This window comes from Pseudophryne corroboree, chromosome 3 (assembly GCF_028390025.1).
Source record: "Pseudophryne corroboree isolate aPseCor3 chromosome 3, aPseCor3.hap2, whole genome shotgun sequence".
Lineage (NCBI taxonomy): Eukaryota > Metazoa > Chordata > Amphibia > Anura > Myobatrachidae > Pseudophryne > Pseudophryne corroboree.
Genome location: NC_086446.1, coordinates 505,349,048 through 505,374,947, shown reverse-complemented (window position 1 = coordinate 505,374,947; position 25,900 = coordinate 505,349,048). Strand labels below are relative to the sequence as shown.

The 25,900-nt window shown below is 47.0% G+C and overlaps 1 protein-coding gene across 2 annotated transcripts in view; it reads right to left on the bottom strand.

The window, feature by feature from the left end:
* LOC135056166 (protoheme IX farnesyltransferase, mitochondrial) overlaps window positions 1-23,293 on the bottom strand; it is a 316,437-nt gene extending 293,144 nt beyond the window's left edge. Inside the window, exon 1 of one of the 2 annotated variants that reach the window (XM_063961020.1) lies at window positions 23,156-23,293. In XM_063961020.1, coding sequence (XP_063817090.1) covers window positions 23,156-23,162 — 7 coding nt within the window. In that variant the 5' untranslated portion in view covers window positions 23,163-23,293. Of the gene's footprint in view, window positions 1-23,001; window positions 23,129-23,155 lie in introns of those variants that run through there. The other variant, XM_063961019.1, reaches the window with a different exon arrangement.
* Window positions 23,294-25,900: the final 2,607 nt, after the last annotated feature.

Genomic DNA, 25,900 nt, shown 5'->3' with positions numbered 1-25,900 from the left:
TATCGGGGGAAACCCACGCTTTATCACACACCTCATTTATTTCCTCTGACTCAGGAAAAACTATTGGTAGTTTTTTCACACCCCACATAATACCCTTCTTTGTGGTACTTGTAGTGTCAGAAAGGTTCAATGCCTATTTCATTGCCGTGATCATGTAACGTGTGGCCCTACTGGACATTACGTTTGTCTCGTCACCGTCGACACTAGACTCAGTATCTGTGTCAGGGTCTGTGTCGACCCACTGAGGTAACGGGCGTTTTAGCGCCCCTGACGGTGTCTGAGACGCCTGGACAGGCACTAATTGATTTGCCGGCTGTCTCATGTCGTCAACAGTTTTTTGCAAATTGCTGACATTATCACTTAATTGTTTAAATACAATCATCCAGTCAGGTGTCGACTCCCTAGGGGGTGACATCACCAACACAGGCAACTGCTCCGCCTCCACATCATTTTCCTCCTCATACATGTCGACACACGCGTACCGACACACAGCACACACACCGGGAATGCTCTGATAGAGGACAGGACCCCACTTAGCCCTTTGGAGAGACAGAGGGAGAGTCTGCCAGCACACACCCAGCGCTATATATATATATATACAGGGATAACCTTATATAAGTGTTATTCCCTTATAGCTGCTGTTATTATCGTTATTTGCTGCCAAAAATGCCCCCCCTTCTCTTTTTTACCCTGATTCTGAAGCAGGACTGCAGGGGAGAGTCAGGGAGCCGTCCTTCCAGCGGAGCTGTGAGGGAAAATGGCGCTTGTGTGCTGAGGAGATAGGCTCCGCCCCTTCACGACGTCCTTATCTCCCGCTTTTTTGTGTAAAAATGGCAGGGGTTAAAATACATCCATATAGCCCAGGAGCTATATGTGATGTATTCTTTTTGCCACCTAAGGTATATACTGTTATATTGCGTCTCAGGGCGCTCCCCCCCCCAGCGCCCTGCACCCTCAGTGACCGGAGTGTGAAGTGTGCTGAGAGCAATGGCGCACAGCTGCGGTGCTGTGCGCTACCTTAGTCTGAAGACAGGATGTCTTCTGCCGCCGATTTCACCGGACCTCTTCGTCTCTTCTGGCTCTGTAAGGGGGACGGCGGCGCGGCTCCGGTGACCCATCCAGGCTGTACCTGTGATCGTCCCTCTGGAGCTAATGTCCAGTAGCCTAAGAAGCCCAATCCACTCTGCACGCAGGTGAGTTCGCTTCTTCTCCCCTTAGTCCCACGATGCAGTGAGCCTGTTGCCAGCAGGACTCACTGAAAATAAAAAAAAACCTAAACTAAACTTTTATTCTAAGCAGCTCAGGAGAGCCACCTAGATTGCACCCTTCTCGGCCGGGCACAAAAATCTAACTGAGGCTTGGAGGAGGGTCATAGGGGGAGGAGCCAGTGCACACCACCTGATCCTTAAGCTTTTATTTTGTGCCCTGTCTCCTGCGGAGCCGCTATTCCCCATGGTCCTTACGGAGTCCCAGCATCCACTAGGACGTCAGAGAAAACTATTTAATTGGGCCCTATTGCATCTAAACCTGGTGGATTTTGGCATGACAACCGCAACAAATAATAGGAGCCCTCGGCATATGCAGAATTATCTCCTGTCATTTGCCTATTACTTAGACGTGCACAAAAACAACTGGGTACTCCCCTCATGTCAGTCACTTTTGCTCTTCGTAGGCAACTTACAAGCCCCATGTGATATACAGTACATTACTGCTGCTATTCTACATTCAATGAACGGACAGTCAACAAATTTAGGTGCAATGCTGCTGAATCTCCCACGTGAATGGGCCTATAGTTACAAATATAAATCTAGAATACATTAATAAAAAAATTCAACCATGTCATTTTTGCACTAAAATAATTTCATTAAAAAAAATAAAAAAAAGTCCTGGAAAAAGTGTCTACATCTTTTCATCTGAGTCCAGTACATGGGAGAACGATTTGAGAAAACATTGGGGTCCGTCTCTCTTCCCAGAAAAAGCAAACTTCCCACTCCATCAGATACTCTTTTGTCACTGACCAAAGCATAATTGGTATGAAAACATGTCGAGCGAGCACTTTCACAAGATCATTAGACAGGCATTAAACAAACACTTGCTCAAATTTTTCCAGTCCCCTTACCGTTCCCAAAAGCAGCAGCTAAACACACGGGGGTTTTAGAGTGCCTGGTAAATGTGGCAGGGTGAGGAAATTAAAATAGCTGCCACACAAATAAAGAGGCCTGTTATTTTAGTGAGTGGTGAATTACCTCAATGGAAAGATTACTACTAAATATCATGTAATTATATAAACAAACAAAAGTAGAGTGAACTTCTTAAAACACAATTACAAAAGCATTAGAAGATTTATCACATATGCAGCTCCAGTTGCTGATTTTATGACCGAAACCAAACTAAATAACCAAATGTAGTGTGGGCTTCATGTTTAACCACTAGACATCTGGGGCAATGGGCAGATGGGTGCTGTAAACCATAGCAACCAGTTTTTTTAGTACAGGTTTAAAAATGGAGAGTTGCTATGGCTTACAGTACATTTGTGCACAGGGTACTTTCTTGCTGGTATTTGTGAAATAGAGAGCAAAATAAAGTATCTCAACCAGGGTACCATATAGAGCAGGCATTCCCAACCACGGTCCTCAAGGCACACCAACAGTGAAGTTATAGTGATATCCAGGCTGCAGCACAGATGGTTAAATCAAAATAACTGAGCTACTAATTAAGTCAACTGTGCTGAAGCCTGGATAGCACTAAAACATGCACTGTTAGGGCTGTAACACACACTCCGGTTTTTCCCGGATGGCAAAAAGCCGGACAAACTTTGTCCGGCTTTTTGCCATCCGGGAGAAACCGGCAGTGTCTGTCACACAGGACGGCTTTTAGCCGTGTGTGATGCTGTGCGCATGCGCAGCATCATACACGGCTACAGTAAAAACCGTTGTGTGTGAAAGCTCCCCTTCACACACACGGTTTACTGGCTCCAAAGACGGCACGGCGGCCGCCCGGCCGCCGGACCTTCCAGTGGTGAGACCCGGCTGCAACCCGGCAGCCGGGCCGGGGCCGTGCAGTGTGAAGGCACCCTAGCCCTCACACTGTTAACTACAATGCCGGCACGGGAAAAAGCCGTCCGGCTTTTTCCCGGCCGGCAAAAGCCGTGTAGCGTGTTTCAGCCCTCTGTGTGCCTTGAGGACCGTGGTTGGGAATGCTTGATATAGAGACTATAGGAATAGGTCAAGCACCATTGTGCAGAAGGTACACATTTGTAATACTCATTCCACATAGCACCCTACACATTTGTAATACTCATTACACATAGCACCCTACACATTTGTAATACTCATTACACATAGCACCCTACGGGTTCAGTATGGAAAGCCGGGCGGAGAGATCCCGACGTTTGAAATACCGACGTCGGCATCCAGACTGCCAAGAAGCCGACAGAGGCAAGTTAGGGGTGCTATACCCTCTCCCCTACCACTCCTACCCGCTGCCTAACCCTAACCTTCCCCAGGTAAGTGCCTAAACCTAACCTCCCATCCCCACTGCCTAAACCTAACCCTCCTGGCCCGCAGCCTAACCCTAACTCTCAGAGTGAGGTGCCTAACCCTAACCCTGCAGACTAGACTTAACACCCCCCCGCGCGGCTTACCTCTTCAGCGGTGTGGTGTCAGGACATTCAGCATCCCAGCTGTCTACCTATTCGGGATGCCGGTATCGGCATACCGGCTATGGTAATCTGACTGCTGGGATCCTGACTGCATCCCCACCCTACAACTGTCACTGCTCTCTCCACAAGCCTCTCTTTCTCAGCCCCCTCCACAGGCCTCTCTCTTTCCGCCAGCCTTCCTAAATGTACCACAGAGTAAACAATTTTTCTTTGCATATTCAAATTTAATTCCAAATCTGGGATTAAGGGGCAGATTTAACGAGTGATATTCTTGTAATCACTCATTACAAATGATAATCAGCTCCTGCATGTGTTTGAAAAATTACAGTAATGCCCCCTACACACTCGGCGATCCGTCAATGAGCTGGCCGAGCTCCCTCGTCATTAGGCTCCATAGCAGTGCATGCTTATATGGACGAGATTGTGTATATTGGCCTGCATGCATAAGCAACCCGACACCAACGATGAACGAGCTCGGGGCCGCGCATCGTTCATCATTGGTGCATACACAAGAAAGATATGAACGAGAACGCTCATAGCGTTCAGTTAGATCTTCAAGTGTGTAGGGCCCTTAAAGCTGCATACACACTATGAGATATTGAATACAACTGCATACTATATCGCATAGTGTGCACACGATTTATCATATAATGCTCGCTCCCATGAACATCCAACATCTGACCTGCATGCAGCCTAGATCATGCAATATTGTGTGGCGCTGTTGACATCTGCCTGGCCCCACCTCCTCCATATTGTGCTTCTGGACGGCATCTTCACAAACAGCAGCATATCAGCACAAGTTGAAAACCTGCTCAGGTGTGTTTATAATGTTTTTATAAAGTGTTTTCTGCTGACCACCAATGTATACGTGTCACTATATTTGTGCACTGACATGGTGCTGCCCACCACTGCCCAGCCTGGCCTCTGCTCCTGATGTGAAACTACAGGTCCCAGCATGCCATAACAGTTTTGCTATTATGAAATGGTAAAAGTGTGGCATGGCATGCTGGGATGAGTAGTTACACAACAGCTGGAGAGCCACAGATTAAATCTGTAAATAAATCAATAAAAACAGTACTATGTATGTGGAGTGTTGAACATATCACAGAGCAAAACTGCCCTGAGCAAAATGGTGGGCTTTATATAGTCTATAAAGTAGTACACACCCTTTAAAAAAAAACTCCAGCCCCTTAAGATATCATTTCATCTTATCTTATTGTTTCATTGTATAGTGTGTACATCGGGAAACTGTATACAATATTGCATAGGGCGCACATCTCACTAGTGTGTACATAGCCTTAGGAGCTGCTTGGCTGGAGCACCATTTATCATTCGTAATGAGCGATTACAAAAATATCACTCTCTGTTAAATCTACCCCTAAGTATTAGTATACTTCCATTAATACACAACATATTTGTTATTTTATGTAATGCACACCTGACATCAAACACCTACTATGGACAGCTGTCACACAAACAATGGCTTATTATAAGGTTTTGTTTAGCATAGCAATAACGAATGTTAACCATCTAGAAAAAGGTAACTGGGCTCACGGTAAAGGCAAACATAACCGATAATCTTGTTTACCCAGAGGAACGCATGACAACACATTAAGGGGAATATTACATTTTTCCCCGATGCTAGCAGTCATCTCAGGCAGGCAAAAAAAATCAGTCCGGTTTTTTCACACAGGCCTGGGAACTTATCCTGGATACTATGGGGTATATTCAATTGAAGTCGGATCCATTCTGACATTCATTTGTCGGAATGGATCCGACAAGGGCTATCAATGCCATCTCAATTAGACTTTAAAAAAAGTTGAATTGAGATGCGGGAGCTGAGACGGGGGGAGAGCCGCGGGCAGACGGGGAGAGCAGCGCAACAGCAGCAGCTATAGCAGCGTAGCCGGAGGATGTGTCACAGCCGCCGCTCACGGCAGTGTCCACCCGGCTCCAGCAGGTCTGGCTTGCTGGAACCGGGTGGATGCTGCTGTGAGCAGCGGCTGTGACACATACTCTGGCTAAGCGCCGCTGCTGTAGTGCTGCTGCGCTGCTCTCCCCCCTCATCTCAATCTGACTGTTTTTAAAATCGAACTGAGATGGTCGAAAAGGGGGCCAAAACAGTTTTCGACACAAGCACGCGGATCGGCAGCTTTTCGACAACTCGAATTCCTCGTCTTGTCAAATAATTTTGGGGTATATTGAATAGGTCGGAACCCCTTCCAACCAAAAAAAAAAAAACCTGCCGTCTTTTCGACAGACGGCAGCTTTCGACTTCAATTGAATATACTCCTATGTGTTTTGCCGAGAAAAACTGATTTTTTTGGGGTGAGAAAAAAAAACGGGGTATAATTGAATAGCCCAATGCAAAACTTTGGGCAAACCTTGCCATAATACCCAGTTTTTTACTCAAAAATGTATTGGAGACAATTGAATATCCCCTTAAGTGTCATTTCATGGTGATTTTGTAGCAAATTCTTTATCTGACGGGTTTTTGGAAGAAAAAAAGGTAAATCCCATAACATTCGTGCTGGCAAACTGGTTTCAAGAATCTTTTAGTGCTGGCTATGATCACAAGCAAATTCTTCCTACCAGGCACTTCTGCTGCTAAAGACTGGGCACTGTAGTGGTGCTCTACAAGTCCCTCTGTGAACTCAGTGTCCATCCCACCACTACAACAGGGGCACTTCTGTTACCCAACAGCAGCACTAGTAACCAAGAAGCAATTAGCTTCATTATGGCACTGGAGCCTGGGCAAGTAATAGAAACCTGCCTGAACTGGAGCGGTGTATTCAATGCAGCATCTCATTGGACAGAATCTGTGACCAAACTGATAAGTGCCCTTCTTTTTGTGTGTGTCAGCTGCAAACTGGTAACAGATGAGGGGTAGTTACGCCAAAGCATTAAGTAATGGAGGGAGGAGTAGCCAGATAGTGGGCAATTCCTTTTGAGTGTCTTATGGACAACCACAAAAGTATGTTTTAAGCATTTACAGATGTGCCTCAATATGCAATGCAGCACAAGATAACTGGCGCGAGTGAGCAGCCAAGTCCAGTGCAACTATGCTGGTGTCCTTTTTGCCGAAAATGCATCTTTTGCATTTTTGCATAGTTGCAACACGCTATCAGTCTCATGGGACCTGGCATGTCGAGAGGAGCTGTTTGGCACAATTGCTGCAGTGATGTATGAAGGCAGATCTGCAGTCTTTGTTACACCATAGATTCACAATGTGTTAGTGTTCATTCTAGCACCCTGGTCCTGTCACAGCCCATGGAGTTCCTCTTTCCTGCCTGGGGTATCGCCCTCTGCTCTGGTGCTTCTAGCACACTCTGCCCTTATCTCAGTGCTATGATACAGACAAGAGTGTGCTAGAAGCACCCCAGGCAGAAAAGAGGAACTACAAAAGTTGTGACAGGAGCAGGGTGCTAGAATGTTCCTGTCACAATCCATGAAGATTCTCTTTCCTGCCTAGGGTATCGCTCCCTGCTCTGGTCGGTATCTCAGTGCCGAGATGTAGACCAGAATGTGCTAGAAGCACCAGACAACCCAGGCAGGAAAGAGGAACTGCATGGGTTGTGACAGGTCACAGGAGCAAGGTACTACTTATTACATTTGTAAGGGAACTTTCCTCAATTACTATTATTCCCTGTACATACAAAAACATCCATGCAGTCATACAATAAAACGCCTTTGTAAAAAGAGGGTAATAAGACTAGGAGATCAGCATGAAACGTAATGGTTTCCATTAATGATGTACATTTGTCACTAAATGTTAATTGTGCATGTGGAGAGCTGTGACTTGAACCTGGAACATCACTGAAGTAGAGTTAGTAGACTGCATACTTATTGGACCAGTGTTCAGTTGCTCTATAGTAAAACTCTGTATTTAAAGTCTAAAAATAAGAATTTACTTACCGATAATTCTATTTCTCGGAGTCCGTAGTGGATGCTGGGGTTCCTGAAAGGACCATGGGGAATAGCGGCTCCGCAGGAGACAGGGCACAAAAAGTAAAGCTTTTACAGGTCAGGTGGTGTGCACTGGCTCCTCCCCCTATGACCCTCCTCCAGACTCCAGTTAGGTACTGTGCCCGGACGAGCGTACACAATAAGGGAGGATTTTGAATCCCGGGTAAGACTCATACCAGCCACACCAATCACACCGTACAACTTGTGATCTAAACCCAGTTAACAGTATGATAACAGAGGAGCCTCTGAAAGATGGCTCCCTAAACAAAATAACCCGAAATAGTTAACAATAACTATGTACAAGTCTTGCAGATAATCCGCACTTGGGATGGGCGCCCAGCATCCACTACGGACTCCGAGAAATAGAATTATCGGTAAGTAAATTCTTATTTTCTCTATCGTCCTAAGTGGATGCTGGGGTTCCTGAAAGGACCATGGGGATTATACCAAAGCTCCCAAACGGGCGGGAGAGTGCGGATGACTCTGCAGCACCGAATGAGAGAACTCCAGGTCCTCTTTTGCCAGGGTATCAAATTTGTAAAATTTTACAAACGTGTTCTCCCCTGACCACGTAGCTGCTCGGCAGAGTTGTAATGCCGAGACCCCTCGGGCAGCCGCCCAGGATGAGCCCACCTTCCTTGTGGAATGGGCCTTAACAGAATTAGGCTGTGGTAGGCCTGCCACAGAATGTGCAAGTTGAATCGTGTTACAAATCCAACGAGCAAACGACTGCTTAGAAGCAGGTGCACCCAACTTGTTGGGTGCATACAGTATAAACAGCGAGTCAGATTTTCTGACTCCAGCCGTCCTTGAAATGTATATCTTTAAGCTCTGACAACGTCCAACAACTTGGAGTCTTCCAAGTCGTTTGTAGCCGCAGGCACTACAATAGGCTGGTTCAGGTGAAACGCTGACACCACCTTCGGGAGAAAATGCGGACGCGTCCGCAGCTCTGCCCTATCTGAATGGAAAATTAAATAAGGACTTTTATAAGATAAAGCCGCCAGTTCTGATACTCTCCTGGCCGAAGCCAGGGCCAGTAACATAGTCACTTTCCATGTGAGATATTTCAAATCCACCTTCTTAAGTGGTTCAAACCAATGGGATTTGAGGAAATCTAAAACTACATTTAGATCCCACGGTGCCACCGGAGGCACCACAGGAGGCTGTATATGCAGTACTCCTTTGACAAAAGTCTGGACCTCAGGAACTGAGGCCAATTCTTTTTGGAAGAATATAGACAGGGCCGAAATTTGAACCTTAATAGATCCCAATTTGAGACCCATAGACAATCCTGATTGCAGGAAATGTAGGAAACGACCCAGTTGAAATTCCTCCGTCGGAGCATTCCGACCCTCGCACCATGCCACATATTTCCGCCAAATGCGGTGATAATGCTTTTCGGTGACTTCTTTCCTTGCCTTAATCAAGGTAGGAATGACTTCTTCAGGAATGCCTTTTTCTTTTAGAATCTGGCGTTCAACCGCCATGCCGTCAAACGCAGCCGCGGTAAGTCTTGAAAAAGACAAGGACCCTGCTGAGGCAGGTCCCTTCTCAGAGGTAGAGGCCACGGATCGTCCGTGACCATCTCTTGAAGTTCCGGGTACCAAGTCCTTCTTGGCCAATCCGGAGCCACTAGTATCGTTCTTACTCCTCTTTGCCGTATAATCCTCAATACCTTTGGTATGAGAGGCAGAGGAGGAAACACATATACCGACTGGTACACCCAAGGTGTTACCAGCGCATCCACAGCTATTGCCTGCGGATCTCTTGACCTGGCGCAATACCTGTCCAGTTTTTTGTTGAGGCGAGACGCCATCATGTCCACCATTGGTTTTTCCCAACGGTTTATTATCATGAGGAAAACTTCTGAATGAAGTCCCCACTCTCCCGGGTGAAGATCGTGTCTGCTGAGGAAGTCTGCTTCCCAGTTGTCCACGTCCGGGATGAATACTGCTGACAATGCTATCACGTGATTCTCCGCCCAGCGAAGGATCCTGGCAGCTTCTGCCATTGCACTCCTGCTTCTTGTGCCGCCCTGTCTGTTTACATGGGCGACTGCCGTGATGTTGTCCGACTGGATCAACACCGGTCTTCCTTGAAGCAGAGGTTCCGCCTGGTTTAGAGCATTGTAGATTGCTCTTAGTTCCAGAATGTTTATGTGAAGAGACTTTTCCAGGCTCGTCCACACTCCCTGGAAGTTTCTTCCCTGTGTGACTGCTCCCCAGCCTCTCAGGCTGGCGTCCGTGGTCACCAGGATCCAATCCTGTATGCCGAATCTGCGGCCCTCCAGTAGATGAGCCTCCTGCAACCACCACAGAAGAGATACCCTTGTCCTTGGAGACAGGGTTATCCGCTGATGCATCTGAAGATGCGATCCGGACCATTCGTCCAGCAAATCTCCCTGAAAATGTTTTGCGTGAGATCTGCCGAATGGAATCGCTTCGTAAGAAGCCACCATTTTTCCCAGGCCTCCTGTGCATTAATGCACTGATACTTGGCCTGGTTTTAGGAGGTTTCTGACTAGGTCGGATAACTCCCTGGCTTTCCCCTCCAGGAGAAATACCTTTTTCTGGACTATGCCCAGAATCATTCCTGGGAACAGCAGACGTATCATCGGAAAACACAGCTGCGATTTTTGGAATATTTAGAATCCACTCGTGCTATCGTAGAACTACTTTAGATAGTTCTTTTCCGACCTCCAACTGTTCTCTGGAACTTGCCCCTTTCAGGATATCGTCCAAGTAAGGGATAATTAAGATGCCCTTTTCTTTGAAGAGAGTCATCTTTTCGGCCATTACCTTGGTAAAGGCCCGGGGTGCCGTGGATAATTCAACGGCAACTTTTGAAACTGATATTGACAGTTCTGTATCACGAACCCGATGTACCCTTGTTGAGAAGGGCAAATTTGGACATGGAGGTAATCCTTGATGTCCAGGGACACCATATAGTCCCCTTCTTTCCGGTTCGCTATCACTGCTCTGAGTGACTCCATCTTGATTTGAACCTTTATGTAAGTGTTCAAAGATTTCAGATTTAGACTATGTCTCACCAAGCCGTCTGGCTTCAGTACCACCATATAGTGTGGAAGACTAATACCCTTTTCCTTGTTGTAGGAGGGGTACTTTGATTATCACCTGCTGGAAATACAGCTTGTGAATTTTTCCCAATACTGCCTCCCTGTTGGAGGGAGCCGTTGGTAACGCAGACTTCAGGAACCTGCGAGGAAAAGATGTCTCGACTCTCCAATCTGTACCCCTGGGATAATACTAGTACGATCCAGGGGTCAACTTGCGAGTGATCCCACTGCGCGTTGAGACTCTTGAGACTACACCCCCACCTAACCTGAGTCCGCTTACACGGCCCCAGCGTCATGCTGGGGACTTGGCAGACGCGGTGGAAGGCTTCCTTTCCTGGGAAGGAGCTGTCTGCTGCAGTCTACTTCCCTTTCCTCTATGTCTGGGCAGATATGACTGGCCTTTTGCCCGCTTGCCCTCATGGGAACGGAAGGATTGAGGCTGAAAAGACGGTGTCTGTTTCTGCTGAGATGTAACTTGGGGTAAAAAGGTTGGATTTCCAGCTGTTGCCGAGACCCCCAGGTCCGTTGGACCGACCCCAAATAACTCTTTCCCTTTATACGGCCATACTTCCATGTGTCGTATGGGATATGTATCACCTGACCACTGTCGTGTCCATGACATCTTCTGGGAGATATGGATCACGCACTTATTTTGATGCCAGAGTGCACATATCCCTCTGTGCATCTCGCATACATAAATATATAATGCATCCTATTAAATGCTCTATATCAATCAAATATTTTCAGTCAGGGAAACCGACCAAGCCAACCCAGCACTGCATCTCCAGGCTGATGGCGATCGCTGGTCGCAGTATAACCACCTTATGTGTGTATATACTTTTTAGGATATTTTTCCAGCTGCCTATCAGCTGGCTCCTTGAGGGCGGCCGTATCTGGCGACGGTAACGCCACTTGATAAGCGTGTGAGCGCCTTATTCATTCCCAACGCGCCCTAACTTCTGGCGGGAAAGGGTATAACGCCAATATTTGCTATCGGGGTACACCCACGCATCATCACACACTTTATTTTATTTTATCTGATTCAGGAAAAACTACAGGTAGTTTTTTCACTCCCACATAATACCCTTTTTTGTGGTACTTGTAGTATCAGAAATATGTAACACCTCCTTCATTGCCCTTAACGTGTGGCCCTAATAAGGAATACGTTTGTTTATTCACCGTCGACACTGGATTCAGTGTCGGTGTCTGTGTCTGTGTCGACCGACTGAGGTAAATGGGCGTTATTAAAAACCCCTGACGGTGTTTCTGAGACGCCTGGACCGGTACTAATTGTTTGTCGGCCGTCTCATGTCGTCAACCGACCTTGCAGCGTGTTGACATTCTCACGTAATTCCCTAAATAAGCCATCCATACCGGTGTCGACTCCCTAGAGAGTGACATCACCATCATAGGCAATTGCTCCGCCTCCTCCAACATCGTCCTCATACATGTCGACACACACGTACCGACACACAGCACACACACCGGGAATGCTCTGACAGAGGACAGGACCCCACTAGCCCTTTGGAGAGACAGAGGGAGAGTTTGCCAGCACACACCAAAAAAACGCTATAATTACATAGGGACAACCTTATATAAGTGTTTCTCCCTTATAGCATCTTTAATATATTTATGTCGCCAATTTAGTGCCCCCCCTCTCTGTTTAAACCCTGTTTCTGTAGTGCAGTGCAGGGGAGAGCCTGGGAGCCTTCTCTCCAGCCTTTCTGTGAGAGAAAATGGCGCTGTGTGCTGAGGAGATAGGCCCCGCCCCTTTTTCGGCGGGCTCGTCTCCCGCTATTTATTGTATTTAGGCAGGGGTTAAATATCTCCATATAGCCTCTGGGGGCTATATGTGAGGTATTTTTAGCCTTATATAGGTTTACATTTGCCTCCCAGGGCGCCCCCCCCCAGCGCCCTGCACCCTCAGTGACTGCCGTGTGAAGTGTGCTGAGAGGAAAATGGCGCACAGCTGCAGTGCTGTGCGCTACCTTTAGAAGACTGCAGGAGTCTTCAGCCGCCGATTCTGGACCTCTTCTTGCTTCAGCATCTGCGAGGGGGCCGGCGGCGAGGCTCCGGTGACCATCCAGGCTGTACCTGTGATCGTCCCTCTGGAGCTTCATGTCCAGTAGCCAAGAAGCCAATCCATCCTGCACGCAGGTGAGTTCACTTCTTCTCCCCTCTGTCCCTCGTTGCAGTGATCCTGTTGCCAGCAGGAATCACTGTAAAATAAAAAACCTAAGCTAAACTTCTCTAAGCAGCTCTTTATGAGAGCCACCTAGAATTGCACCCTTCTCGGCCGGGCACAAAAATCTAACTGGAGTCTGGAGGAGGGTCATAGGGGGAGGAGCCAGTGCACACCACCTGACCTGTAAAAGCTTTACTTTTTGTGCCCTGTCTCCTGCGGAGCCGCTATTCCCCATGGTCCTTTCAGGAACCCCAGCATCCACTTAGGACGATAGAGAAATGTGATTATTATTTTAAAATCCCAGAACTTGGCAGTTTCAGCCTTATGCAATTTCACTTGCGAGAATTTTTATTTTCTTAACTGTGGCAGCTGTCACATCATAAAAGACCAGTGTAGCTGGTAAAGCGTGGCTCTATAAATCACTGATTTATGGCCTTGGTAAGTATGCTCGTGTAAGAAATTTCCACTAGTGGAGTCTGTACTTAGTGGGTTTAAAGGAAGAAAACAAGATGTATAAGCAGTTTTATAGGGTGTACACATTACCCAGAGGGTTGCTTAGGTTCCTTGTGCTAAATAAGTACAAGCACTGATTTCTAAGAGTTTCCATCTTAAATGACGCCTTGGCAGGTTTACACGAGGAACTAAAAATGAAGAAACTTTTATTGGGATAGGCTTGGTTTTCCTCACCCTTTGCTGGCTGGATAGAACATAAGATGCAAAATGTTGGCCTCCTTGAGTTGTATTCCATTGGTATAGCTCATATACTAATAGCAAAGAAAATATAGCAGCAGAAGTAGTAATGTAGAAGTTTGATATGCAAATAGGCAAAGGAAGAACTGTAGTATACAGAGTAAAAAGGAGCTTCTGCAGGTGAATATATTACTAACATTATTATTAGCTAAAAGACCAGGAACAGATTGGACACTACGATTTACAACCTAGCTGCTGCATGAACACTCCAGTCCGAAAGCTTATGGCAAGGCCTGCAGCCAATGAGACCTCTTCATGTGTGGTGGTGTTTTCACTTTTTGATCAGACGTATGTAGTTTCTGGAAATGAGCTTTAGGGGCATTATGAGGTTATGGAGATGTAAAATGCCATGTAGTATTAAAAAGGTAATAATAAGAATTTACTTACCGATAATTCTATTTCTCGTAGTCCGTAGTGGATGCTGGGGACTCCGTCAGGACCATGGGGTTTAGCGGCTCCGCAGGAGACAGGGCACAATAATAAAAGCTTTAGGATCAGGTGGTGTGCACTGGCTCCTCCCCCTATGACCCTCCTCCAAGCCTCAGTTAGGATACTGTGCCCGGACGAGCGTGCATAATAAGGAAGGATATTGAATCCCGGGTAAGACTCATACCAGCCACACCAATCACACCGTACAACCTGTGATCTGAACCCAGTTAACAGTATGATAACGAAGGAGCCTCTGAAAAGATGGCTCACAACAAGAATAACCCGATTTTTGTAACAATAACTATGTACAAGTATTGCAGACAATCCGCACTTGGGATGGGCGCCCAGCATCCACTACGGACTACGAGAAATAGAATTATCGGTAAGTAAATTCTTATTTTCTCTAACGTCCTAAGTGGATGCTGGGGACTCCGTCAGGACCATGGGGATTATACCAAAGCTCCCAAACGGGCGGGAGAGTGCGGATGACTCTGCAGCACCGAATGAGAGAACTCCAGGTCCTCCTCAGTCAGGGTGTGCCCCTGACCAAGTAGCAGCTCGGCAAAGTTGTAAAGCCGAGACCCCTCGGGCAGCCGCCCAAGATGAGCCCACTTCCTTGTGGAATGTGCTTTTACTGATTTTGGCTGTGGCAAGCCTGCCACAGAATGTGCAAACTGAATTGTACTACAAATCCAGCGAGCAATCGTCTGCTTAGAAGCAGGAACACCCATCTTGTTGGGTGCATACAGGCTAAACAGCGAGTCAGATTTTCTGACTCCAGTCGTCCTGGAAACATATATTTTCAGGGCCCTGACAACGTCAAGTAACTTGGAGTCCTCCAAGTCCCTAGTAGCCGCAGGTACCACAATAGGTTGGTTCATGTGAAAAACAGAAAACACCTTAAGGAGAAATTGAGGACGAGTCCTCAATTCTGCCCTGTCAGAATGAAAAATTAAGTAAGGGCTTTTATATGATAAAGCCGCCCATTCTGACACATGCCTGGCTGAAGCCAGGGCTAATAGAATCTTCACCTTCCATGTGAAATATTTTAATTCCACAGTGGTGAGTGGATCACCAATGTGACTTTAGGAAACTCAAAACAACATTGAGATTCCAAGGTGCCACTGGGGGCACAAAAGGAGGCTGTATATGCAGTACCCCTTTTACAAACGTCTGAACTTCAGGCACTGAAGCCAGTTCTTTCTGGAAGAAATTTGACAGGGTCGAAATTTGAACCTTAATGGACCCTAATTTTAGGCCCATAGACGGTCCTGTTTTCAGGAAATGTAGGAAACGACCCAGTTGGAATTCCTCTGTAGGGACCTTCTTGGCCTCACACCACGCAACATATTTTCGCCAAATGCGGTGAAAATGTTTTGCGGTTACATCCTTCCTGGCTTCGACAAGGGTAGGGATGATTTCATCTGGAATGCCCTTTCAGGATCCGGCGTTCAACTGCCATGCCTTCAAACGCAGCCGCAGTAAGTCTTGGAACAGACAAGGCCCCTGCTGGAGCAGGTCCTTTCTTAAATGGTAGAGGCCACGGTTCTTCCGTGAGCATCTCTTGAAGTTCCGGGTACCAAGTCCTTCTTGACCCATCCGGAACCACGAGTATCGTTCTTACTCATCTCCTTCTTATGATTCTCAGTACTTTTGGTATGAGATACATAGGAGGGAACACATACCCTGACTGGTACACCCACAGTGTTACCAGAGCGTCCACCGCTATTGCCTGAGGGTCCCTTGACCTGGCGCAATATTTGTCTAGATTTTTGTTCAGGCGGGACGCCATCATGTCCACCTTTGGTTTTTCCCAACGGTTTACAATCATGTGGAAGACTTCCCGCTGAAGTCCCCACTCTCCCGGGTGGAGGTTATGCCTGCTGAGGAAGTTTGCTTCCCAGTTTTCCACTCCCGGAATTAACACTGCTGAGAGTGTTATCACATGATTTTTCGCCCAGCGAAGAATCCTTGCAGTTTCTGCCATTTCCCTCCTGCTTCATGTGCCGCCCTGTCTGTTTACGTGGGCGACTGCCGTGATGTTGTCCCACTGGATCAATACCGGCTGACCTTGAAGCAGAGGTCTTGCTAAGCTTAGAGCCTTGTAAATTGCCCTTAGCTCCAGTATATTTATGTGGAGAGAAGTCTCCAGACTTGATCACACTCCCTGGAAATTTTTTCCTTGTGTGACTGCTCCCCAGCCACTCAGGCTGGCATCCGTGGTCACCAGGACCCAGTCCTGAATGTCGAATCTGCGGCCCTTTCATAGATGAGCACTCTGCAGCCACCGCAGAAGAAAACACCCTTGTCCTTGGAGACAGGGTTGTCCGCTGATGCATCTGAAGATGCGATCCGGACCATTTTCCCAGCAGATTCCACTGAAAGGTTCTTGCGTGAAATCTACCGAATGGGATCGCTTTGTAAGAAACCACCATTTTTCACAGGACCCTTGTGCAATGATGCACTGATACTTTTCCTGGTTTTAGGAGGTTCCTGACTAGCTCGGATAACTCCCTGGCCTTCTTCTCCGGGAGAAAACATCCTTTTCTGGACTGTGTCCAGAATCATTCTTAGGAACATTAGACGTGTCGTCGGAAAAAGCTGCGATTTTGGAATATTTAGAATCCACTCGTGCTGTCGTAGAACTACTTGAGATAGTGCTACTCCGACCGCCAACTGTTCTCTGGACCTTGCCCTTATCAGGAAAGCGTCCATATTTCTTTTAGGAAGAATCATCATTTCGGCCATTACCATGGTAAAGACCCGGGGTGCCGTGGACAATCCAAACGGCAGCGTCTGAACTGATAGTGACAGTTCTGTACCACGAACCTGAGATACCCTTGGTGAGAAGGGAAAAATTTGGACATGTAGGTAAGCGTCCCTGATATCCAGTGACACCATATCGTCCTGGTTCGCTATCACTGCTCTGAGTGACTCCATCTTGATTTGAACCCTTGTATGTAATTGTTCAAATCTTTTAGATCTCACCGAGCCGTTTGGCTTCAGTACCACAATATAGTGTGGAATAATACCCCTTCCCTTGTTGTAGGAGGGGTACTTTGATTATCACCTGCTGGGAATACAGCCTGTGAATTTTTTTCCAATACTGCCTCCCTGTCGGAGGGAGACGTTGGTAAAGCAGACTTCAGGAACTTGTGAGGGGAAGACGTCTCGAATTTCCAATGTACACCTGGGATACTACGTGTAGGATCCAGGAGTCCACTTGCGAGTGAGCCCACTGCGTGCTGAAACTCTTGAGATGACCCCCCACCGCACCTGAGTCCGCTTGTATGGCCCCAGCGTCATGCTGCGGACTTGGCAGAAGCTGTGGAGGACTTCTGTTCCTGGGAATGGGCTGCCTGCTGCAGTCTTCTTCCCTTTCCTCTAACCCTGGGCAGATATGACTGGCCTTTTGCCCGCCTGCCTTTATGGGTACGAAAGGACTGAGACTGAAAAGACTGTGTCCTTTTCTGCTGAGATGTGACTTGGGGTAACAAAAGTGGATTTTCCAGCTGTTGCCATGGCCACCAGGTCCGATGGACCGCCCCTTTATACGGCAATACTTCCATGTGCCGTCTGGAATCTGCATCACCTGACCACTGTCGTGTCTATAAACATCGTCTGGCAGATATGGACATCACATCTACTCTTGATACCAGAATGCAAATATCCCTCTGCGCATCTCGCATATATAGAAATGCATCCTTAAAATGCTCTATATTCAATAAAATATTGTTCCTGTCAAGGGTATCAATATTTTCAGTCAGGAAATCCGACCAAGCCCCCCCAGCGCTGCACATCCAGGCTGAGGCGATTGCTGGTCGTAGTATAACACCAGTATGTGTGTATATACTTTTTAGGATATTTTTCAGCTTCCTATCAGCTGGCTCTTTGAGGGCGGCTGTATCTGGAGACGGTAACGCCACTTGTTTTTATAAGCGTGTGAGCGCCTTATCCACCCTAAGGTGTGTTTCCCAACTCGCCCTCACTTCTGGCGGGAAAGGGTATACCTCCAATAATTTTCTATCGGAGGAAACCCACGTATCATCACACACTTTAATTTATCTGATTCAGGAAAAACTACAAGTAGATTATTCCCACCCTACATAATACCCTTATTTGTGGTACTTGTAGTATCAGAAATATGTAACACCTCCTTCATTGCCCTTAACATGTAACGTGTGGCCCTAAAGGAAAATACGTTTGTTTCTTCACCGTCGACACTGAAGTCAGTGTCCGTGTCTGTGTCGACCCACTGAGGTAAATGGGCGTTTTTACAAGCCCCTGACGGTGTCTGAGACGCCTGGACAGGTACTAATTTGTTTGCCGGCCGTCTCATGTCGTCAACCGACCTTGCATCGTGTTGACATTATCACGTAATTCCTAAATAAGCCATCCATTCCGGTGTCGACTCCCTAGAGAGTGACATCACCAATACAGGCAATTTGCTCCGCCTCCTCACCAACATCGTCCTCCTACATGTCGACACACACGTACCGACACACAGCACACACACAGGGAATGCTCTGATAGAGGACAGGACCCCACTAGCCCTTTGGGGAGACAGAGGGAGAGTTTGCCAGCACACACCAAAAACGCTATAATTATACAGGGACAACCCCTTATACAAGTGTTTTCCCTTATAGCATTTTCACATATGTAACCATATCGCCAAATAAGTGCCCCCCCTCTCTGTTTTAACCCTGTTTCTGTAGTGCAATGCAGGGGAGAGCCTGGGAGCCTTCCTCACAGCAGAGCTGAGCAGGAAAATGGCGCCGTGTGCTGAGGAGAATAGGCCCCGCCCCCTAAAACGGCGGGCTCTTCTCCCGGAGTTTGTGAGATCTGGCAGGGGTTAAATACATCCATATAGCCTCAAGGGCTATATGTGATGTATTTTAGCCATAAAAAAGGTATAATACATTGCTGCCCAGGGCGCCCCCCCCAGCGCCCTGCACCCTCAGTGACCGCCGGTATGAAGTGTGCTGACAACAATGGCGCACAGCTGCAGTGCTGTGCGCTACCTTATGAAGACTGAAAGTCTTCTGCCGCCTGTTTCTGGACCTCTGGACCTCTTCAACTTCGGCATCTGCAAGGGGGGTCGGCGGCACGGCTCCGGGACGAACCCCAGGGTGAGACCTGTGTTCCGACTCCCTCTGGAGCTAATGGTGTCCAGTAGCCTAAGAAGCAAATCCATCCTGCACGCAGGTGAGTTTACTTCTCTCCCCTAAGTCCCTCGTAGCAGTGAGCCTGTTGCCAGCAGGACTCACTGAAAATAAAAAACCTAACTTAAACTTTTATTCTAAGCAGCTCAGGAGAGCCACCTAGATTGCACCCTTCTCGGCCGGGCACAAAGATCTAACTGAGGCTTGGAGGAGGGTCATAGGGGGAGGAGCCAGTGCACACCACCTGATCCTAAAGCTTTTATTATTGTGCCCTGTCTCCTGCGGAGCCGCTAAACCCCATGGTCCTGACGGAGTCCCCAGCATCCACTTAGGACGTTAGAGAAAATTGATTACCTTTGACACCTGACATCCTAGAGAAGAGAAGGGGCCATCCCATGGGCAGAGTAAATATGTACAGTGCTAATAGTGTCATCACATCACTTCTTTCTTAGCGTCCACAGAGGTGGTTGTGGCCTCATACAAGAGAAATACCTGTTCTCTCTGATGTCCAAGTGGGTATGCAGTATTCATGTTGACATTTACAATGTTATGTCAACATTGTTTAAATGTGCATAATGTCAACATGTTCACAATGTGAAATGTCGATATGCAAAATACAGACAATCTCAGAGTGCCAGCAGTTACGGTTAGGCTAGGATAAGGCTGCAGGTGGTGAAATTAGGGTTAAGTTTCAGTAGGGGAGGTTTAAGGCTAAGGGATAGAGGTTAGGGTAAGAATTCACGGAGCTGGTCACTGCTGGATGCCGGAAGTCATCGTGATGTCAACTCCAGATCCAGAAAAGACACTGTTGGGCACGCCGGACCTACCAAATAAGGCAAGTCACTGCTTAAACGTTTTGTCAACATTCCAATCATCACGACATTCCATTGACATAATGAATATTAACATGGTCAATAGCGACATGTCAAGTATGTTAACAATGCAACCAGGTCAACATTATGAATGCTGACAAAATATACCAAACCTGTCTAGGAGGTCTCCTCTTAATCCAGGAGTCTCCTAGACATTGCAGAAAGTATATATGACATACATATAATGTGCAGGGCTCTTCATAACAGTTCGGGTATAAGTTTTTCACCTTATACCCCTTTTCCACCAAAATCCTGGGTCTGTCCCTGGATTATTTTATACAGCATTTTGCCGGGTCGTACCCGGCTTAGACCCCGTTTCTACAGTACCTTTGTCCCGGGTTATTCCAAGGTCACCTCCATTTCCACTGAACCTGGGTAAACCCAGCAAAACCTGTAGTTATCATTGAAAATGGCCATAATAACTAACTCACCTTTATTTTATGCTGTTAGCAGTATGCCAGAGATGGATATATATAGCGCCTAACAATATTATTATTATTATTATTATTATTATTATTATTATTAGCAGCTTGCTACATGGATTAAATATAAGTATCTGCCTTGTTTCTCAGACAAGTGAAAATAACAGTGAATGTTATATAATGTTATAGTGACTATACAGTACATTTACTTCAAACTATGATGAGTTTATTCCGCATAATATATAAAAGATACATCAGCTCATCTAATTACATATAACATTTAAGAGATAGGGCGTCTAATTACATATAAACTCACTTCTGGCATGAAAGTAGATATGACTGGAAGGACCAAACAGCGGCTTATGTAATTACCTGGGTCAAAAAACCCAGGTAAGCTGTTTCCATCACAGTGTTCCCGGGTTTTACCCACTAAAACCCTGCTAGATACCCAGGAAAAAATACCGGTTCAGTAGACCCGGGATTTTTTCCTAGGAGGCATTTCCACCAAGCAGTGTCCGGGGTAGACACGCCAATTACCCGGGTTTTTTAGGCAGTGGAAAAGGGATATAGCTAAACAGGGTCAGAACCATATCACAAGCTGTGTTGACATTATTGGGAAAGAAAATACATATTTTCTTCCGCTTTACTCAAACAAACAAAAGGGGTGTTTGATTAATTATGCCTCATATACGGTATCGTATACATATTTTTGAGCTGCCTTTTAGTGCACAGTAATAGGAACTTAGAGGTGATGAGACTGGCTCCTTTTTTCTATTTTCAGTATTCCACAATAAATTTAGAATTGCAAGTCATTAGCATTAACCAGTAGGATTTATGTGTTTTAGATTATAATTAGCGGACTAGTCTGGGTGACAAACAGAGGGGGAATTCAATTGTTTTAAGCACCAGCTCTGCGCATGATCTCCCGTCTAAAGTAATGGGAGATCGCGCAGAGCAAATCAACTGTTTTGTTTTGTATTTGTGCTGATCATTCCCAGCCATGCCCGGTTTAGCCACATAAAAAAACGTCTAAACCCAACAAAAGTGCTGGATGCAAAGCAAAAAGTGACATTTAGGCAACCAAACAGGTCACTTTTCACACATTTCAGCTTGCCAATACGGGGGCAAGCTGCAATGTCTGCTCTGGCAGCTGTTCAAGCCCGAACTGAGCAACTATTGAACTGCTCCGTCGAGTGCCATCTAGGGTAAAACAATTTAATTCCCCCCATTGTATTCTAAAATGATTCACAGCCCTAAGCTTTGCTATAATAAAATACTGTAATATAATTCACTGTGCAACGTCATAAATGTTACAAGAGGCCAGGTTAATCGTTTTCAACTGTTTTACTGATTTGATGTATCAGTCAACGGTGTCCCTTAAAAAGCCTTATCTGGTGATCTCATCTGTTCAATTCACTTAATAAGCCCGACTACCTAGACCAAAGCTTCTCAAACTCAGCCCTCAGGACCCCAAACAGTGCATGTTTTCCAGGTCTACTCACAGAATGACAACTGAAATAATAGCTCCACCTGTGGATCTTTTAAAATGTGTCAGGGAGAAATACCCGTGCTCCTGCAGGCGACATGGAAAAAGGGAACTGTTTGGGGTCCTGAGGACAGAGTATGAGAACCACTGACCTAGACTATAGGCACCAGCAGCTAATTACTTTTAACCAATTGCAACATAAAGAAAACTTCACACAGAACAAATGACAGTTCTGTTCTCCTTAAAAGGCATATTTAAACATGCAACAAATTAGACAATATGTTGTAGAAAAGTGAGCAGTACTGGCGCTAGGAGATGATATAATCTGTATGCGGTAAACGGGTCCCAGGTCGCATCGACCCAGCTAAAAATGCAGCCCACAATTTATTAGCAGCTGGTAAGATGTGTAAGGTGGATGCAATCAATTTGCCAGCTGTTGGGATCCCAGCAGTCAAGATACAGACGCCAGAATCCAGACAGCCAACAATCGGAATTGTGGCGCACAGGGGCTATTCCCACTCGTGGGTGTCCACCCGTGGCGAGCGCAGTGTGCCCACAAGTGGACTCATAGCACTCACCCTGCTGCCGGCATTCTGGTGGGTGGGATGCCACGGTCGGGATCTTGATTGCCAGCATCCCGCCCCCTGGTAAATAGTATGTATTCCGTGAGAGGCACTTGCCTCAGCAACATTACTAGGCCCGGTGAATAGATTTTTTTCTGTGTGATACTTTTGTGCTCCTTATCATCATTATTTATATAGCATCCAAACAAATTCTGCAGTGTTTTACAGATAATATTTGGCCATCCACATCAATTCCTTCATATCACTGATATGAATGTGCTCCACACTGTACAGGCTGACATGAGAAATCATGGCTATTGAACACAGCGTGGGTGTGCCAGCTTGCCATACTGACGACAGGACCCATCATCACCACAGTAATATAAACCCCAAACAGCCGGTAGTACCGCAATGAACATCACCTACAGACTGATGTAACCATAAATCCCAGCAGTGTCCTAGCACAACTGCAGCTGAGGCTTTATGTGCATACTGTCAGCTACACCAATGTCCCAACACCAGATACACTCCTCTGCACAATGCAGAAGCAGGTGATCCTAGAGACTCGCAGCCCAAGTACCTCTCATTCTGCGCCCGCTGTGCCCTCTCAGCTCATGTGCGCCGCCATCTTGCCAGTGACGTCACGTCAGCGCTCCGGCAAACGTACTTCCGGGCCGGCGGCGCTGGGACATAGAGTCGCCGGCGTCGCTAGCAACAGCGGGTTCCTAGAGGTTATTGCTAAGTTATTGTGTGAGGCGGGGCTGCTCTGTGTACGTGCTGCTGGTGTCTCCAGTGTTATTATACACAGTGTAACCGCGTATATATTTACGTGACACTGCCAGGGCAGTGGTCAGAGAGGCTGTGGCACTGCGAGCCCGTGATCTGTCTGTATGGGAATGTAGTCGGTCTGTGGATGAGGTACCGCCGGGTGCTCACACTATTTGAAATTGGTGGTTAGAGTTACGAGGTTGACCATTTAAATCGGATACTGGTGCAATATGTAAACCTTCGCAGTGTCTCTCCTGCCTCCCTTTTCCACACATCGCTGATCAAAACTCACCAAATTTCCTGTATTTTATACTGATGAACCTTTGGATGATACCCACATTAACCTTTCTATATTGTGTGTAAATCTGGCTTTAGTACTAGCCAGTGCCTCCTCAGTCATTTTTCTCACCGCACGTCCATATATAGATAGATAGATAGATAGATATAATAATTTTATTTATATAGCGCTTTTCTCCCATGGAGCTCCAAACTTGCTTTACAGGAAATCAGTATGATATGCCAGAGCAGGGGATCCTGGCATTTGCAACACTGACGCCGGGATCCCGCTGATGAGAAGACCGACAGGGGTGAGTAAGGGGTGTTCTCCCCTCTTCCCACACCCTAACGCACCCTTCCCGCAGCCTAACCCTAACCTTCCTTTGCGCCTAACCCCTCTCGGGGAGTTGCCTAAACCTAACCCTATCCTTCCCCAGGGGTGCCTAACCTTAACACCTAACTTGAATAAGGCCCTGAGTCTGAATACTGTATATAATAATAATAATTTATTTATATAGTGCTCCTTCTCCAATAGGACTCAAGGTGCTTAACAGATACATAGGGGTATATGCAATTCACAGCGAATCGCGGCAATTTTTCGCCGTTTTTTAATTCGACTTAATTCGACAGGTGAATTCCGGAAGGTGGCTGCCGGAATTCACCATATTCAATGAAAAACGGATTCGCCAGAACCGCGGGCGAAAATCGGCCGATTTGGCGGATTTTGCCGCGATTTAAAAAAACGGGAAAAACCCGGAAAAAAAAATGGCGTGGGGTCCCCCCTCCAAAGCATAACCAGCCTCGGGCTCATCGAGCTGGTCCTGGTTCTAAAAATCCGGGGAAAAATTGGCCAGGGATCCCCCGTATTTTTAAAACCAGCACCGGGCTCTGCGCCTGGTGCTGGTGCCAAAAATACGGGGGACAAAAAGAGTAGGGGTCCCCCGTATTTTTAACACCAGCATCGGGCTCCACTAGCTGGACAGATAATGCCACAGCCGGGGGTCACTTTTATGCCGTGCCCTGCGGCCGTGGCATTAAATATCCAACTAGTCACCCCTGGCCGGGGTACCCTGGGGGAGTGGGGACCCCTTCAATCAAGGGGTCCCCCCCCCAGCCACCCAAGGGCCAGGGGTGAAGCCCGAGGCTGTCCCCCCCCCATCCAATGGGCTGCGGATGGGGGGGCTGATAGCCTTTTGTGATAATGAAAAGAATATTGTTTTTTCCAGCAGTACTACAAGTCCCAGCAAGCCTCCCCCGCAAGCTGGTACTTGGAGAACCACAAGTACCAGCATGTGGGAGAAAAACGGGCCCGCTGGTACCTGTAGTACTACTGGAAAAAAAATACCCAAATAAAAACAGTACACAGACACCTTGATAGTAAAACTTTATTACACACTACCGACACACACATACTTACCTATGTTGACACGCCGACTGCCACGGTCTCCGACGATCCGAGGGTACCTGTGAAAAATTTTTACTCACCTTCCAGCGTCCAGAGGTAAATCCAGGTCCAGAGATAATCCACGTACTTGGCAAAAAAACAAACCGCAAATACCCGCTCCATACCGGACTGAAAGGGGTCCCATGCTTTCACATCAGACCCCTTTCTCCCGAATGCCGGGACATCACGTGACTCCTGTCACTGAAGTCCCTTCAGCCAATCAGGAAGCGCTACTTCCGTGGCGCTCTCCTGATTGGCTGTGCACTGTCTGAGCTGTCAGACAGCGCATCGCAAAGCCGCTCCATTACTTTCAATGGTGGGAACTTTGCGGGTAGCGGTGGGGTTAACCCGCGGTCAGCCGCTGACCGGCGGGTGACCTCACCGCTAGCCGCTAAGTTCCCACCATTGAATATAATGGACGGGGCTGTGCGATGCGCTGTCTGCTCAGACGCGCAGAGCCAATCAGATGAGCGCAACGAAGTTGCGCTTCCTGAATGGCTTTAGAGACCTTTGTGTGACAGCTGTCACTGACAGGTCTCATTCGTGGAAAGGGGTCTCATGTGTCAGCATGGGACCCCTTTCAGTCCGTTTGGTCGGGTATTTGCGGTTTGTTTTTTTCTACAAGTACGTGGATGTATCTCTGGACCATGGCTGAGGTGAGTATATTGATCTTTTATTTTCAGGTATCCGTGGATTCTACATGGAGAAGAGGACCGATGTCGGCGTGTGAACATAGGTAAGTATGTGTGTGTCGACGTATGAAATAAAGTTTTACTGTCACGGTGTGTGTGTCCTGTTTTTATTTGGGTATTTTTTCCCAGTAGTACTACAGGTACC